Source organism: Mus caroli, unplaced genomic scaffold (genome assembly GCF_978045245.1).
Source record: "Mus caroli unplaced genomic scaffold, Mus_caroli_1 scaffold_9, whole genome shotgun sequence".
Classification (NCBI taxonomy): domain Eukaryota; kingdom Metazoa; phylum Chordata; class Mammalia; order Rodentia; family Muridae; genus Mus; species Mus caroli.
The window spans coordinates 115,703,468-115,722,152 of NW_028227264.1; the positions used below are offsets into that span (position 1 = coordinate 115,703,468).

At 38.6% G+C, this 18,685-nt stretch overlaps 1 protein-coding gene across 1 annotated transcript in view; it reads left to right on the forward strand.

The window, feature by feature from the left end:
• The first annotated feature begins 10,313 nt into the window (after window positions 1-10,313).
• Ptprr (protein tyrosine phosphatase receptor type R) overlaps window positions 10,314-18,685 on the forward strand; it is a 250,012-nt gene continuing 241,640 nt past the window's right edge. Inside the window, exon 1 of the mRNA XM_021174212.3 lies at window positions 10,314-10,718. Coding sequence (XP_021029871.1) covers window positions 10,661-10,718 — 58 coding nt within the window. The 5' untranslated portion in view covers window positions 10,314-10,660. The remainder of the gene's footprint in view (window positions 10,719-18,685) is intronic.

Here is an 18,685-nt window from a genome sequence, read left to right on the forward strand (position 1 = left end):
GCTCTTGCTCTCTCTCTCTCTCTCTCTCTCTCTCTCTTTTTCTCTCTCTCTCTCTCTCTCTCTCTCTCTCTCTCCTGCTTATAGATCTGGAGTAGATCTCTCAGATCCTTCTCCAGCACCAACTTGACCTGCTACCATGCTTCCCACCATGCTGATAGTGGACTAAACCTCTGAAAGTGTCAGCCAGCCCTAAGTAAATCTTTTTCTGACCAAATAATCATTGTCACGGTCATGGCATGTCTTAGCAGCAATAGAACAGTGACTAAGACAGGTGGGCTGGCAATAGAAAGAACGTAAGAGCTGGGAGACAGGGAGAAGGGCAATGATGGTTTCCTCTGTGCAAGCCACAGCAGATGCACCCATAACCTTACAGTAGCTCTGGATTCTCTAAGTAGCCTGCACAAGATGGGTTATCAACAGTCAATTATGGATTGGGAAGAGGTCCATGGAGTCTTGCCCATCCCTGTTGAACTATTGGTTACTGATGTACTCTGGGAGAGGGGCGATCATTGACTTCAATTATGTATCCACTGAGGATCTCACCTGGTTCCAATGGATGAGTATTAAAAAACCAGACAAACATCAGCAAACCCCAAAGGTATGGAAGGAACTTTGTAAGGGAGAGGATACAGTAGCCATAGGAGGAAGATTAGAAGCATTATAGCAATAAGAATACACTTTATCTATGAATAAAACTGTCAAAGAAGAGATTCAGTGAGAGTCCTATATAAAAAAAAAATTCAAGGTCATCCTTGACTATACAGGGAGTTTAAGGTTAGTCTGGACTACATAAGACCCTGTTTCAGAGCAAATAACAAACAAGAGCTATAACAATTGCTTGTATCTCATATTTATACAATTCATTTTACATCACTTTTTACTCAACAGTATTTTAAACATGATTTCAGTGTTATCCAACTGAGTTATCCAGGGATAATGGAACAGATAACAAGGTCCTGGTCCATCCACTGAGTTCAGTCATTATTCTTACAATACACAGAGACTTGCTGAAACATCTACATTCAGGGAGTTTTTGATTTGGTAGTGCTTGAGGGAAGACCCAGCACCTCTGGCGTCTCACATGTCTGGTTTGCCACATAGGCATGTCTCCTTTAACGGCAGGATTGATTTCACCAGCACTAAGACTGTGACACTGGAAATAATTTAGTTTTATCTTTAGTTCATGTCTTCAAGTGTTTTAAAGATCTAAGTAGACATTGCTTCCATGTCTTTGCTTGCTCTCGTAAAGTAGATCATTTTAATTGAGGAATAACTACAAAATAAGAATCATCTCTAGAAATCCTGGTTGGCTAACACTGTAATGCATACACAGTGCTAGGCAACAATCTGAAATAGATCTGTGAGCAATCTGAAATGACGTGAAAATATGTTCCTACAGAACTATTGGGTGAAAACATAGCTTTCAAATCCATGATACAATGCCAGTTACTTAAAAAATAATGTTGATTATATTCACATGAATGAAACAATAAATATCCAACCAGAGCTTGCATCAAGAGAAAGAAAAGTGTACCAAAATGTTAATTGTGTTTATCACCAGTTGATAGAATCTATAGGCATGTTTTATTTTATTTCTCTATTGTCTATTCTATTGTTTGAATAATAAAAGCCTAAATTCCTTTTGAACCGTAGAATGGGTGACTTTGGAGTGAAGAGAAATCATTTGGATGAGTAAAATTCAAAAACACTGTACTAGGCTTACTTTCTAGAAATAGAGATGAAAAGTTTGGCTTCTATGTATTTTATTTTGGCTGATTCAAAAGTAGTGAAATTTGATTTTATTTCCATATTTGTAACAGAATTTGGTTTTGAAAGAAGTTCATGTTCCCATCTCTCTGATCATCACTTTTGTCACAGACTTAATATAAAATGTGATTTTAATTTAAATTCTGAAGTCAAATAGAGGCTAGATTGCCTGCTTGCTTTTCTAAAGCAGTCTACCTCTAAGATTAGAGGTTCCAGATGACTCTTTTGCAAGAGAGATGGACTATATTTTTTTCTCCATTTGTACTCACAACAACATAGTGTTTGGGTTGATATTTACCACATGAAAGTGAACGTAAAAAGACTTGATTAAAAAATAAAATGAGACTACTGTCTATCATATCCCTAAATACTGAAAAAGAAAATCAAAGTTACATTTTTGAGCTACATTAACACAATAACAAAAACAGCCAGGAAAGTTGTGAAATCATTACTCTCCAGTGTTTGAAAGATACCTAATCTAAATACTGTGATGTGGTTTGCCAAGCAGACAGCTGGGAACACAGGGCTAGGTGATTTGACTTTCATCTCCTGCTTAGATTTCTAATTCATAATACATTGATTTGACTTTTTTTGTATGGAGTTAGCACACACATTTGTTTTCTTTCTTTCTCCCCACTCTTCCTACCCAGTACTTGGGATTGACCCTACATCCTTGCATACATGGTTGGCAAGTGCTCCACCACTGAGCTACATCACCAGGCCCTCTAAACTTCTGTATTAAAAAGAAAGAAAGAAAAAAGAAAAGTTCTTGTATCTGGGATTACAAGAACTCATACTGCCATGCCTGGATTCTTATATAGGTTCTGGGAACCAAAGATGGGTCCTTGCACTTTCAGAGCAAGCACTCAATGACAATGCAAGCATCTCCTGCATTCTTCTCCTCTAGGTTTCTTAAGATAACAAAGTATCACGACATGTTCCCACATGTTAAATTATTTTATACAGAAAGCGTGGAGTGAGGAACTCCTTTTGAACCGTAGAATGGGTGACTTTGGAGTGAAGAGAAATCATTTGGATGAGTAAAATTCATTTGGATGAGTAAAAGCGTGGAGTGAGAGAAATCATTTGGATGAGTAAAAGCGTGGAGTGAGAGAATCCTGAGTTAGTACATTAGTCGGCCTCACGTAGCAATCATCTCTTGTTAACAGTTTTAGTTTTATTCTCACATTTGTTTTCTTGTAGTCTGAAATCAGTGAAGTTTGAGTTAATACCATTTTTGATGAAAAAAATGTTCATTTACTTTGATCTGGCACTTGGACAGCTGAATTTCTCTTTACATTATGGGTAGATGATAGATAGATAGATAGATAGATAGATAGATAGATAGATAGATAGATAGATAGATGTGATAGACATAACAGAAGATAGATAGATAGATAGATAGATAGATAGATAGATAGATAGATAGATAGATAGATAGATAGATAGATAGATAGATGTGATAGACATAATAGAAGATAGATAGATAGATAGATAGATAGATAGATAGATAGATAGATAGATAGATAGATAGATAGATAGATAGATAGATAGATAGATAGATAGATAGATAGATCTAGAGACAGACAGGCAGGCAGGCAGGCAGGCAGATAGATGATGTGGTTCTTTCTGGATTGGCTTACAAATCTATGGAACAGTGGCATCTTGTGCTGCAGCTGTCCCATCTCTAGAGAAAGTTCTTCAGGCACCCAGTTATTTCCTTGACCATCAACTTCTGTCTCTGTTTAGAGCACACTTTCCCTACAGCTCCATTTCAATCATCTACTTAACCTACAAGCTCTTCATATTTACATGCTTTCTCTCACCCAAGCCCTGACCCTGGCTCCTCTCCCTTTAACCTACTTTTTCTACTATTTCTACTGTTATAGGGATTACAGTAGAATTTCTACCATATAAACTCTAATTTCTACTATATATAGAAATGTCTACTATAATAAAGAGATTCATGTATTTTCTACATTTGCTGTTCAACAGCTATTCAATTTACTTAGAGTATAGCCTCCATAAAGAACAGAATCATTGTCTATTTTGGTGATTATTATTTCCAAGTATCTAAAAGACCTCTGGCTTATCATAAGTACTGAATGTGGGTTAGTATATTTATTTTAAATCAGATGTTTTATAAATGGAATGTCATCATATTATCCCACTGTGTTAGAATATAGGTGATGTATCACATCACGCTGCAGCTTAAACCATATTTTTTGCTCTATTTGCTGAATACTAATAGTACCCCAGACCATGGTGTTTCTTTTACTCCCATTATTTTTCATTTTGAGACAGGGTCTCACTCTATAGTCCATGCTAGCCTTAAAATCACACCAATACTCTTGCCTCTGGCTTTCAGGTGCTAGGATGGCAGGCAGGAGCCTCCATACCCAAAAACAAACAAACAAACAAAAAACCAACGCTTTCTATTCAATAAACCAAAAATTATCCTTACACAGAGAGTACTGGTTAATTCTTGGAGTTAGAGGTCATGATATAATCAATGGAAAGTTTTAGTAAGATTTTTTTTCTGACTCTCCATCCTGTGTCATAGAGCTATAGATGTTTTAAAGAGGATATTTTATCTTGAAAACATCTCTACTCATTCCTATAGACTAACAAACTACATCATTCACTACTGTAGACATGTCTATCTGCATCAAGGGAAGGGAGAAATATGAGAAAGAGAACAACAGAGCTGCATCTTAGTTGGAGGAAGCATGCAGCCAGTCAGAGAAGCATAGAAGCTCATATATGAGGACACTATTAGATCATCTTGTAGTTATGTGGAAAGGCAATGCAATTGGAATGGAGATTGATGGAAGGGTTGACTACTCATATCTCTATCCCTTGGATGTTCTTATAGTCCCAGTAGCTCCAGAGTGGCCTAATTAAAGGAGGTTTGAAAGAATAGCATAGAGCATGGAAACACATGATATTCCCAAGTAGCTAGTCTAAGCAACATTAGAAGGATCTGTGCAGGTCAGGATGATGGATGATCTAAGTGCTGCCTGATGAATGTCTTGGGATGGACAGAGAGCTAATACAAGAGAGTCAATGGTTCGTAAATAAATCTTTACCAACATCTTAGATGAATCCAACCTGTGCAGTGACAGAGCAGATGACAGGATGATGTGTTGGTGGTACTAAGAGCTAGATCTAAGGAGAGTTTTGAAATAAAATTTTAATAGTGAACTCATAACAAAATCTACAGGCACTTACACCCTGTGATATTTTGTATTTTACTAAACAGAATGATTCATATATATATACATAGCAAATATGTATTTGTTTCTTAGAATATATACCTTAAATATATCAAATAACTCAAATATATAAACCTCAACAAAACCAGAGTTATGTTATATTATAAAATAATATTGTGATTTTTCTATATTGAAGTCTGTTTTTTTGAAAGAGGAAAAATGCAACTTAAATCTTTTATAGCTCATATTTTGGAACTTTTTTTTGGTGTGCTTTTTAGTTAACTATTATACTATTTTATGAACTTAAGATGACCCCAATAACTTTCAGCCTTATTTTTGATCAGCATTTATTAATTGTAAGTATTAATGAGTTGTGTGTGGTGTTTCAGCACATTCATACAGTGTGCACTAGTCAAATCCAGACCCCCTGACTCCTGTTTAATTCCTTTCTCCTGTCCATCCTTCATCTCCCATAATCATTATTCATTAGTCAGGTTCAATTTTTTTCTAAGTCTCAACATTATGTGAGTGAGCATGGGGGATCTAGTTATCTAATTTCTGTGTCCAGCTTATTTAACTTAGTGTCCTCTGGTTCCACACATTTGCTGTGAATGACAGATTTCATCCTTTATGGCTGAACAACAGAAGTAAGCCCAATCCCTAAACAGAAGTGATACATCCCATATAGTACCAGCACAGAACCATGAGTCAGAAGACCTGAGCTCAAAGACAGCTTAGCCAATGGTTGGATACAACATGCCAGTGAAACGACTAAGCTACATGGGTTTTGGTTGTCACCTCAATTCCAAAAATAAATCAATACTCCACAAAGCTTTTGTGTAAGCACAGAGTGCTAACTTGTATTCTTTGAATTGTAGTACTTCTCTTCATGAGTGCAGAGGGTCAATGGCTCTTCCTTGATACAGCTGGAGAATACTTTTTTACTTAATGGCAAATTCACAAATTTAAACATTATGTCTTTTGTTACAATTTTCCAGGTCATTCCTTTCCATTCTGAGCCATCTTACTCTAAATATTCTTCAGCTCGCATCAGCTCTTTACTTGGAAGACTATTCTCTTTGCCTCTCATGAAAACAAAAACAAAACAAAAGAAGATGGTCTTTGAGATTGCTCATGAGATTTTATAAAGGACAAGGTGGGGTCAATTCATTGTAAGTCTCAGTGAGGAATTGGTCACTGGTAGCTATGGATTCCACATATGATAGGAAGCCCCTGTATCGCCTTAGCTATTTCATGCCCCTTACACTGGTTACCACAACCCCCCACCCCCGTATTTCTCCTCATGTAGAGCAGAGACAGAGCTAATGTGCTACCCAGGCTCAATACATTTCTTGTTGTCTACTAATACTTCCCTGTCTGTTATACTTCTTTCTCCACCTCTCTCCACAGCCTCTACAGAGAAATTATTTATTCCATTCTTCCTTAAACTCCTGCTGACATACATGTTCTTCTAAGCATAGCCTGTAGTCTCTTTTTTTTTTTTTTTTTTTTTTAGGGCATTTCTAAGGCAAGAGTCCACTACCATAAGGAATGATTCATTCTCCTGTGGAAAGTCTCTAAAATCAGAGTTTTACTGATGGTTAGGGTCAGCATCTCTTGCCCTCTCTCTGACCACCTACCTAACTCAAGTGAGCTGCCCACCACTGAACACGCGAGTGTGAACATGCGTGTTCTGTGAGATTACTTGTCAGAGTATTCTGGTATCAAAATTTCTGGATGTGATTCGTGTCGAGGCACATATTGCCAAGGCAGGGAGTCAGAAATATGCCAGTCTCCATGGCTGCACATAACAACAAACAATGCCTACGTTAGCAAGAAATACTTAGATTTCTGCTAGCTGTCACCGCTTACTTTGGAGTTGGCTACTGTGAAAGTTTAGACTGGGAATTCATTTGCTTAAGACAGAGATTGGCATGAAGGAAGGCTTTAAGGAATGTTATCCATCACTCTGTTCAAATAATGGAAACCTAAATAATAAGTTGATAAACCTGATTTGTCCACTTCAAGTGTTCCAAGAAGGATGCCCTAAGTGGATAGTTTCAACTCTGTACACGCAGGCTAATGTGGAAGCTTACCAGAAGACAGAGAGAGGGTGTAGAGTTAGATGGGAGACGAGGTAGGGAGGAGATGAAAAAGGAGAAACAATGATCAGAGTCTATTGCAGGACATATGTTTTAAATCAAAAATGGATTGTATTATCCATGTGTATGCCATGTGTTGTGTACAGGTGTTCTTAGAGGACAGAGGAGGAGGTTAGAGTCACTGGAGTTGAAATTACTGGTGATCATGTGCCACCCAACGTAGGTTTGGGGATACTCCTAACTGATGAGCCAGCATTCTTGCCCCCCTATCTTTTTTATTTTTTGAGTAAGAAAGTAATAATGAATATCCAGGCCCCCAAATAACAGCCCAGTTAAGGTTATTTTTACAATTCTGAACTACTCTAGTCAAAATAGAAATTTTTTTTCCTGTTAAAGAGATTTTCATGTGGTTTTTCATTCAGCTACCTGTAGCCTTAGGCAAAGTACAGGCTGCTTGCTGGCAAAGTCAAAACCAATTATATTAATTGAAATTTTACATTCTCCCCCCCCCCAAAGTAAAGGTTAGAATTATCTATGGAAAAGCAAGATATTCTTGGCACTGATGCAGCATGGATTCACGACTGTAGCCATGTTGTCTTCTTGAACACTTATGTAAGCTTGAATATTGTTTTAGAGAGGAATAAAATTAGGGAGGTGCATCTTCTGCAAGCACACTGACATTATTTCCCTCCTGACTCCATCCATGCACCAGCAGTCATAGCTAAGAAGGATTTTACTCCACTTACCTCTAAACATGGGTATACAGTGCATCTGGGAGATAAATTCAGTAGCAATACCAGCCAGGCTGCCCACCTGTTTTGGAGCATCTCATCCAGATGACCTTTATTGGTTTTGAGCATGGTTGTTGTGTGAAGTGTTGGTCTGGGCAGTTGGGTTACTTAAAGTGAGTAAAGCCACCAAAAGTCTGTACTGGCTGGGTTTGTGTGTCAACTTGACACAGGTTGGAGTTTCAGTTGGGGAAATGCCTCCATGAGATCCAGCTGTGAGGCATTTTCTCAGTTGGTGATCAAGGGGGAGGAACCCTTGTGGGCAGTGCCATCCCTGGGCTGGAGTCTTGGGTTCTATAAGAGAGCAAGCTTAGCAAGCCAAGGGAAGCAAGCCAGTAAGTAACATCCGTCCATGGCCTCTGTATCAGCTTCCTGACCTGCTTGCGTTCCAGTCCTGACTTCCTTTGGTGATGAACAGCAATGTGGGAAGTGTAAGATGAATAAACCCTTTCCTCCCCAACTTGCTTCTTGGTCATGATGTTTTGTGCAGGAATAGAAACCCTGTCTGCGACTCTGTCATTCTAGAGATTGTATCCTAGGGCCAAAGGAGTATGGATGAAAGAATATAAACTATAGAAATATAACTGCCTGTATATCAGAAAATAATATGGCAAACGGAAACAGAAAAGGAAACTTTGATGCAAGGGTCAAAGCTGCAGAAAAGATTGCAGAAAAGTCTCAGCCAAACTCTGGTCCTCAGAGGCAGAGCCCACTACAGTCACAGGCACAACCAGGGGAGCAGCAAGAGGGCTTTTTATGCTTCTATTTTTAGGGCAGAGAGAATGGTGAGGTATTAAAAATACATGTCATCTTGCTCACACTCCACCTGTTAGAGTTTAATTCCTGGCCTTGTCTTCTCAGAGCTCTTGATAAAATAAATTATAAAAGAAATAGGTGGCACTGCCTGAGCACCCAGAGCCTTTGAGGCCGGTCCTAATTTCGGTTCTGTTGATTATCTGGCTTCCTATTAGCTGTCTCAGTCCTCAGGGGATGCAGGAAGAAAGCACTCAATGAGCCTCGCAGTTCAATTCAATGAGCACTTATTACTACCTCGTATTTGGCCAGCACGATTTTATTCAATTTAAGTTAATGCAAAATTTAGAGCTTCTCAAAGAGCCTGCAGTTGGCGAAATGTGTGTCACAGATAAACGAACCGTTTGAGAGAGAAAAAAAAAATACGGCGGTGTTCAAAAAGCGGGGAAGAGGAAGAACATTATAATCCCAGGTTAGCCCAGAGCTTCCTAGGGGGAAAAAAAATTTAGACCTTTGTAAGCAACTGGGTGGACAGTGGTCTGAGTGAGGTCTGTTGCCGAAGAGGCAGAAGGGAAACCTGCGAATAGAAGCAGAAGATGAACAGTCTTGAAGGGAGCTTAGCTGAGGGACATTTGGCCTTAGAGTAATTAGTCACTAGAATGGTAAGGATCTCCATCCTACCAACTTAGGTAAAGGAACTAAAAGTGCATATATTTGCACACTATGCGAGCCTCGTTAAAGATACAGGATTGGAGCGGAGAAGTCAAGTCAAGATGATAAGGCTTGAGTGGCTCAGCTGTGAAAAGCACTCCTTACTTTCCCAGAAGACCCTGGTCTTATTCCTGTGCCTGCGTGGCAGTTCGCAACCATCCATAAATCCAATCCTAGCCTTTTAACAACCTCTTTTGACCTCCAAGGGCAATGACACACAGGCGTGGTGAACAGACAGGCATGCAAGCAAAATATCCAAATACATTATTTTTTAAATTAATGATGGAATCTTAGGTAATTATTTCCATAAAACACCAAAGACCGTTCCTTTCCTTTGTATTACATGGGCTTACTTCGCTACCCTGTATGACCTCCCTGTTTTCAAGCACTCCAGTCAAAGACTTGAGGCTTGAATTTAGTGGAAGTACAAAGATTGGGAGAAAGAAGCCTGGGGTGAGCTCATTGGCAAGAAGGGGGCGCTCTCGGAATATCCCGTTAGCTTAAACACAGCAGGCTGTAAGTGGGAACATTTGCCCAACCAGGCCAGAACTCGCTGCTTGCCTATGCTTCACTAGGGTGGGGACATACTGGGAAACTGGTCATCCTGCAAGCATTTAGTTGCCACAGTGAGTTGAGTCCACGCGTGATTCAAAATGTGAGCAAGGAACCAGATGAGTGGCCCCCTCCACTTCCCTCCTTGGGTTTCTGTGGTCCTGGCCCCGCCTCTTCCCTCCCCACTCAACTCCTCCCCATGCCCAGATTTAGGAGGAACTCTAGGACCTCAGATTTAGGAGGTCCCTAAAGCTAGCCTCCAGCCCCTCCTCCCCCTCCTCCTCCTCGTGGAGCTTGCTACCCTCGCAGTCTCAGCTAAGACCCGGAGAGGTGGAATTTCGATTTGAAACTCCCTAGCCAGGGCCGGAGCTGGGCATGCTCAGTGCCTCGGTGTGTCGGGCTGCTGCTAGCTGCACAGGCAGCAGAGGCGCTGCCTGGCTCGGAGGCTGGCACTAGAGTCCACCCCACTGTCACCACCGGCTGCGGGCTTCCAGAAGGCCAAACTCTCACCTCTTCTGAGCGTCTTGCCCCCACCAGCCTCGAGTCCCCATCTCCCGCAGCATCCTACTCTCGCATCTACCCATCCCTTGGGGAGAGGAAGCAGGTGCTCGGTTCTGTAGGCACGCCACAGACTGCTCTGTGAACCCCAGCGGAGGACCCTGTCATCGGATGCCCGGGATCAAAGGACTCTTGGCAGTGGTTCTCTCAAATAGCACTTTGCCTAGAGTGGGGTTGCGGCGGAGTTTCTCCTCTGACCCTCAATGCACACACTATGAGGAGAGCTGTCGGCTTCCCTGCGCTGTGCCTGCTTCTTAATCTTCACGCTGCAGGTAAGGGCTTGCGGGGTTCAGAGCTGAAGCTAAGGAGAAGATGGGAAACAGCACACGTTTAAGGACTCCAGGGAAAGCTTGCCTGGCAGAGGAAGATTTGGAATAATGTCTGAGGGGTGAGAGAGTGCACCTGTTGGAAGGCTAGGGCTGAAAACTTAGGCTAAATTCAGCTCTCCCTTCTTCTTTATCTTGCATGGCGAAGAGTGAACATTTTTAAATGTAAATATAGATTTGTTTCCCCCTCCATTGAGCTTTCCTGCTTGTGCTTCTAGGCTTTGCACTTGGTTGCACATTTTACAGGGAAAAAGAGATGAGACACCCTGCTAGATGAAGCCCTTCCTACTGCAGCGGCTACATCCATAAGATCTCCCAGTGTAGCGAGCGCTCACGGGGATGCCCTGTCTGTAACCTAACGGTCTGCATCTCCGCCCCTAAGAGCCAAATGCTCGGTTTATTCATCATGCTGCTCTAGGCTGCTTTGGCCCCTGCTCTTGTCATTCGGGTTTTCTGAACCAATAAGAGGAAGGAAAGGTTTCAAACGGGAGGCTCCTCTCTATTTCAGCACCACGGTCAGTATCCGCAGTCAGTAAAGAAAAACCCAACCACTCTGACAAGCCTAGGGGCTATTTATCACTGTGTCCCCAGGATAGATTGGATGGGAGGCAGCGAGAGTGTAAACACATAAAAATAGATTGGACACAAGAATCACTGTGTAGTTCTAGGGATGCATAGCTGATAAAGTGCCTAGGAATTTTATATTCGGTGTCACCTGGCTCCTCTAACCCTGTGGTCAGGCTCACTGGACTGCACCCTATGTGATTTTCACACGCGGGAACCAAAATAAAACATGGCAGAGAGGTTTCAGGAACCCTGCCGAGACCGCAGTTGTCCATGCAGTGATCCTGTAGCAAGCACAGACCTTTTCTTTGAGTTTCTTTCACACGCATTCATTTCTCTAAGTACACCGAGTGGGAGTGTATTATGCTACTGTGAACACACACACACACCTACAATCCTTGTTATAGAGCTCCAAAAGACTGAGGTTTTTTTTTCATGTATGCAATGATGGGAGTGAGATATAGTACTTTTTTTGTCCCAGCAATTGCTATTTAAATGCATTGTGAATTTAGAAACAAACAATGTATAGGAACAATAAGGCTATAATTAAGGATGTGTGGTAATTATCATAAATACAATATTACATTGTGGGGTGTTCAGTGGTTCTCTGGTATCTTGAAAACCAGTGGGAGAAAAAGCTATGACTTGGTCATTAAATTATTTGCAAACATTTCATTGCCACATGTAATTATTTAATGTTAAAATATATGATGATGAAATCATAAACACTGTTATTGTTTTACATTCAATACTATTTAATGGTACAACTGAAAAAAATAGCCATTGCCAAAAAAAAAAAAAGTTTTCATTGCTATCCAGTTAAGTAATTAATTATCTGATAAAATACATCAGTGTAGTTATTCTTGAAAATTATGTATAAACAAATGTTAGGGATTGTAATTAATGCATACTAAGTAGTTATAAGCTTAAAATTATAAATAGACTTCATATTAAGCATGCAGAAAACATTTCTAATTTATTATGGATGAACCCTGGGGATAAGGGAAATAGAGAGCATTTTCTCATCAGAGGTGAAACCTGTAAGTCTGCATCCCTCGATGATGTCTGGAGCTTTGCCAAAGTGTGTATTACAAAAGTCAAAGCAAATCTATAATCTGCACTTTGGCTTCTTAACATGTAAAAAAAAGATTAAAAATAAGATTATCCAGCCAAGTTTAGTTTCATAAGGCAACTGGTGATTTACTACATATATCAGGTTTCAATTGCTACATATACATTAATTGTATTTGTATTTAATACAGTGCTTTGGAATGGTGTCTTGTCAAAGCAGATTACAAGTCTGGGATTGTAATTGTCTTGCCAGTTTCATTTTGGATTCATTTTTAATTTTAAACAGCAATTTGTGGGTCACAAGCTGTCGTCAGGTTAAAATGCATCACAGCTATCTAATAATACTGTTTGGGCTTTTCATCAGAACTTGAATAAATATGGCTTTCTTGACCTATGCTCCCACAGATTTAGGTAATCAGAAAATAAGTGGCTGGGAGAGCAGAGATCAAGAAGCCTCCAAGCCTTTTACTTGTTGAATATCTGAGTTTGTCTCTTGTAAAGAAAGCCACATTCCCAGGGCAGAGGCTGACTCTATTTTTAGAACGGACAGTGACACCTGTACACATTAGCTGCCTGGCTGAGGAGCTAATTGCTCGATATCAGTCATAACCAGGTTGCCAGCAACTACTCTATGGCGGTATCACAAATGATGGTATCTTAGGATGCTCCACAAATGGAGTAAATTAAATAATGAGATGGGCTGTAAGTGTTCTCAGCTGTGCTGGGAATTGTTGCCTGGGGCATAGCCATGTCTCTAACGATAAGGCTGGAAATTACTTTCAACATGAGTGTCATCTCCAATTACCTGGTATGGTTGCCTATGGCATGGTAACCCCAAGTTCTGGCAGTCTCAATAGGGGGCAAACTGTGATCTGTTTGTCATGTCTGTGGGAAGGGCAAACAGTGCAATGCAGTTGTCATTCTTGGGTAAGGAAGGCCAAAGAAGCTGCTTAGCTCATAGCTAAGAAGTTGAATGACACGTGACAGCTAATTGCCACAGATCTAAAGAAACAAATCATACTTATCGTCCAGCCAGTTGCTTAAGTTGCTTAAGGCACAAATAACAAGATGCAGTAGTGCCAACTGACAACATAGTCTGGAAGAAAAAAAAAAAAAAAACACAGGCTCTCAGACCTATTGCTATATACTACAAAAAAATTCAAGTTCCCAATATAGCTAAGAACACTAACATCCCATCCCTTCAGCCAATTTCTCCCACCTACGAAGTATTCTAAGATGCCGTCGATAATGTCTTCATAAAGTACTTGCTGGAAACGTAGGCAAAACTGGTTCTAATAGAATAAGCCACCATTGTGCTAGTGGTGACAAATCCTTTTCTCCTTAGCTGCCCTTACTCTTCGAATCTTCTGGGATCCAATAGAGCAAAGGAATTCCAGTTTAAAAGCCCACTTCATAGATATCCAAGTGTCAACCAAAAACCATGCCAATGGGAAGATTGCTTAAAGAACAACCGTGTGGAAGACTCAAAGACCGCTTATTTACTTCAGTCCTCATTCATTCTTTGCCCAATGAGTCATATTCCATTTGAGGAGATTATGTTAATGTGGTAGTACTTTCAATGCCAAGGAGTAAATTTTTTTGTGATATCCTCAAAAGTTATCATTTAAAAGCTAAAAAAAAAAACAAAAAACAAAAAAAACAAAAAACAAAAAACAAAAAAACAAAAAAACAACGAATGTTGTGATAGTAAAGAGATTGACTTCAACCCATGATCTCCCTCGGCACTGGAAAAGGTGACTTCAGATTGCCACCCTGTCCTTCCTGTTATCCTTTCTGAATGACACACATTCCTTCAGGGTATGTCTCAAAGGTGTTCCTCTACTCTCCAAGAATTATATAGCACATCTATTCAGTCTTCCAAAGAGACAGAGTGCCTTTCATGGAGCCATAAGGATATAGGAAGTCATTTGCAGAAATTATATGCTCAAGAAAAAGAGCAGACTAGCATGAAAAACATTGTAGTTTCAGATTATATTGTATCCTTTGGTTGTCCAATCTCAAAGATTACTCAAACCAAACAGTCCTTAAAACATGCAAGGTCTACAATATTCTATTTCTCTGCTTTCTTTCTTATATACCTCCACCACTTTCCTCTTTAAACTTATCTCTGCTCATATTAGTCTGTCTGTTCCTAGAAAATAATCTTGCATATGTTTTTCTTTACCAAGGAAAGCCATTTCCTGGATTAACCTATCCATGATTTGAGATCTTGGTCTTTACTAACATGTGACCTTTTTAGTGGAAATTTCTCTTGATAGATTCTTTCATACTTCTCTCTCTAAAATTGATATCATCTGCTCCTCAACCTTCTCAGAGGTCATACATTTCATATACATATACTTTTCTTAATTTTCTTATTATATTCTCCTTCTCTACATGAAAGTATAAGCCCTTTAAGTATTTTTTAATCTATTTTGTTTTTGCTGTATCTATCAGAGATCATGTCATGTGGTGTGATGAGATTTTTTTTTCACTCACCTCAGATAGGAAACCCACAGCAGACCAAAGTACAAATAACCGCTAAACTGCAGTTTGGTAAACCAGTGAGTTTTGGAGACCTCACGTACAGGAATATGGGTAAGGGAATTATTTTATAGAACAATGACTTGAAGACAGTTGCATCACCAAAGACCACCTTGGCATGGATGGTTAGCTCTCAACAGCTGGGAACCTGGCAATACCATTCCTGGAACTACCACACATTGGAAAGTATCATTTTCAAGTGACTTGGTTAGCTTTATAAAACCTCTTCCAGGAAGCCTCAGTAGCATGGCTTGTCTGAGAATGACTCTTTCCAGTCTTTAATGTTTACTCTTAAGAGTGAGGGGCCTAGTCAATCTGGTCAACTTCTGGAACTTCCTGAAGCTATTTTGAGTTGTTTCTTTCTGGTTAAGGATCTTCCCTCTAAGATAGAATGTTTCAATATCTGAAAAAACTGCTACACCAAAAGGAGCTACTTGACATAAATGTTTCTAACTTCTCAGTATTGTTTAACAGTTGCTATTCTCAAGAGATTATTTTTGTTACTCTCTGCTTAACTTCATTGGATAACTGTATTCAGAGCCATATATCAGAGATCCCAAATCCACATTTCTAGCTCAGATAACCCTCCTGAATTCTAGTGATGTATTTTATCATTAAATAAACTCATAGGTTACTCCATAAGAATGCAATATCCAACTATTTATATTCTATACGTGGCTATATAATCCCTCTTATTTTTAATCTTCCATGTCACAGAGAATAATGCCAAGATGCCCATAACCTAAGCCTAAAACCATAACCTATCCTAGACCCTTTGTACTAATTTGATCATTGCTGTGACAAAATTTAGGACAAGAAGCAACTTAAGGGATGGAATAGGTGTTATAGTTTACAGTCTTAGAGAAGATACAGTCCATCATGACTGGGAAGGGATTACAGTCAGAGCAGAAGGAAGGCTGGTCACACTCGGGAAGGAAACAGTGAACAGGAAGCAGAGCCAGGCTATAAAGCCTCAAAGCCTTCCCTGATAGCCTACCTCCTCCAGCAAGGCTGCAGTTCCTCAATTTCTCACCACCCTCCCTAGCAGCTCTACCTCTTGGAGACCAAGCATTCAAACACATGAGCTTGCCGGAACATTTCATGTTCAAATCACAGCACCCTCCCTATAATGCTTTATCCTAAAGATACTCAATTCTTGAAATCAAGTCTTCTCCACACTCATGTTATTCCACTGCCTTGAGATGGTTCCTTGTTATTCCTTAAAAAAAAATTCTTATATCAAACCTGTCCTTCATAATAATGTCCTAAGTAAATTCTACAAACATATGGAAATCTCTTTGTAAAATTGTGACAATGTTTTTTCCTTTACTTGGAATAAAATCCAAATACACAAACATGATGAGTTCTCTCTTGATCAGGTTGTCCCTAACTGTGGCTTTATTTTCTGTCACTATTCTCTTCAGGCCACACTATTGTCAGACTAATGACCAAATTCTGTTATTATCTGGTACATGTCTCACCTCCTTTTTTCTTGTTATTTCTTTTCTCTTAACTATTTTGTTTTCAAGATAAGTCTTACTGTAACTTCATTTTTGATCATATATTGCCTATTTTGACTCCTTCCTTAATATCCGATCTTTTTTAAGCAACTTGCCTAAATTTTCCTCCTAGGCAGGTGCATTTCTCTATCAATACAGTAAAGCAGCATTTTGATGCTCTTAAAGAAGACTAGGATTGTAATTATTACATTTGCATACCTAATTCATATAAATTTTCTTGTGTTATCAATAAATTTTCAATATACATATTTCAATTATTATTCCAATATGAATATTTTTCAATAAATAAATATATTTGGAACATATGTGGTGATATAATGATGGTAAATTGATGCTAACTAATAGGTTATATCTTATTTTAGTGAACATGAACATAAGAATTTACTATTCTCTCAACTGAATGTATATTCATTTGTAACAAGGAAGTAGATAAGTAATGGGTTTGATTTACAAATAGATTATGTTTGTTTTCCAAACGATTTATAGAGTCATATGTGATGACCTCTTCCTAGATTAATAGACAGTCTTCTATAACTTTTTACAGATTCATAACAGTAATCCAGTCAATTTTGTTTTTAAAAAGTCAAGCATCAGATAACAAACATGGGACAATAATTAGACACTACAAAATATACTTGATATTACTATTTCTGATTATCAACTGACTATCATCTATCTTGTAAGAGGAAACATGGATATTTCCCACATTCAGGATCAAGATGAAAATTAAAAAATAATCCAACTCTCTTTTTCTGCCCCAAACAAGAATATAGGTATAAAATATCAGAACAGTTAGGTAGTTGCATAATTTTTCTTTCTCTCATTTTATGTATAAGTGGTTTTATAAAATGTTGTTCAATCACATTTTTATAGGAAACATACATATACACAGAGTGGAGATTGTTTTGTGAATTATAAAAAAGTCACTTTAAAAAGATCACACAACAAAATTCCATTCATATCACCATTATTATTCAGTGTAACATGGATGATATAGTTTGGGGTAAGCTTATTGCTACACTTATTGAAAACTATTTTGTGAAGTCAAATTCAAAAAGAGAGAGGAATCCCCATTTCCATTTAAAGGGATATTTTGAAAGATCCAAGTGCTTACAAACATTAGAATGTCACCAATGTTCCCCATAGCTTTGTAATAGAAAAACGTTAATAATAAGCTGTTATGTTTGAACCAAAATTTCTAATGCCAATGTATCATATTATGTTATTATAAGTGCCTATTATAGTAATGACTTTTTGCCACAGAAAGATAATTAGCTAATTTATATTGTGAACATTAGCACATTTCATTTAAACAATTTCAACTCATAATGACTATTTAGATTTTCTTGTTAATCAAATCTCACTTGATTTCAATATATTAAGATAGCGATATTCATTAAAAACACAGCTGAATGGACCAGCAGCAAAGCAAAACTCATCATTGACACTAAACAACCCCAAATCAATATGTCTGACTGCACTGAAGCCAGCACTCTCTGTTCAGCTGGATATGAGTTATCTTTTTCTTGGTTCAACTCTGAAGCAATGTCCATTTTCCGACTTAAATAAGAGAAAACAGTCTAAGACAATCTTAAAGCACTGGGAAATCTTTGGGAAGGAGTGTTTAACAAACACAGATAAAACAACCCAGAATGACTCACTGGTAGAAGTCAATATTTACAGAAAGAACAAGAACTGGTAGCTACTTTATCATGTTAATGATCCAGTTCTTGATCCAGATGGGACAGAACATGATGTCTAAGTAGTCAGCTCCCATCATGTGATGACTTTATTTATTGGTAAAGACACATATTATAGGATGTGACAAATATAATACCACCATAAATTAGGTTGAGAGATGATTGGCCCATTAATATAAAGGTAGTTTTTTTTTTAATGACAAGCAATTTATACTGTGTTCTTGATTTCAGATGGGTTTTAATTTTTTTCAGCTCTCCCTGGGAGTCACTGACCTAGCATGAATAAAGAGAAAGAAAATTGATGAATTGTAGCAGGATGGTATTCAAGAATTAAATGGGATAATATACGCAAACCTGTACTATTTTAATAAGATCCTTGTAAGTTATACGCATTATTTGATTAAGGCAGGAGAGAAGACATATAATAGTTAACTGACATCACAAAGCAATCCCTCCTTTCAGCACTTACACCTATGTTTGAGGAGCATGCATATGCTCATACAAATTGTGCATT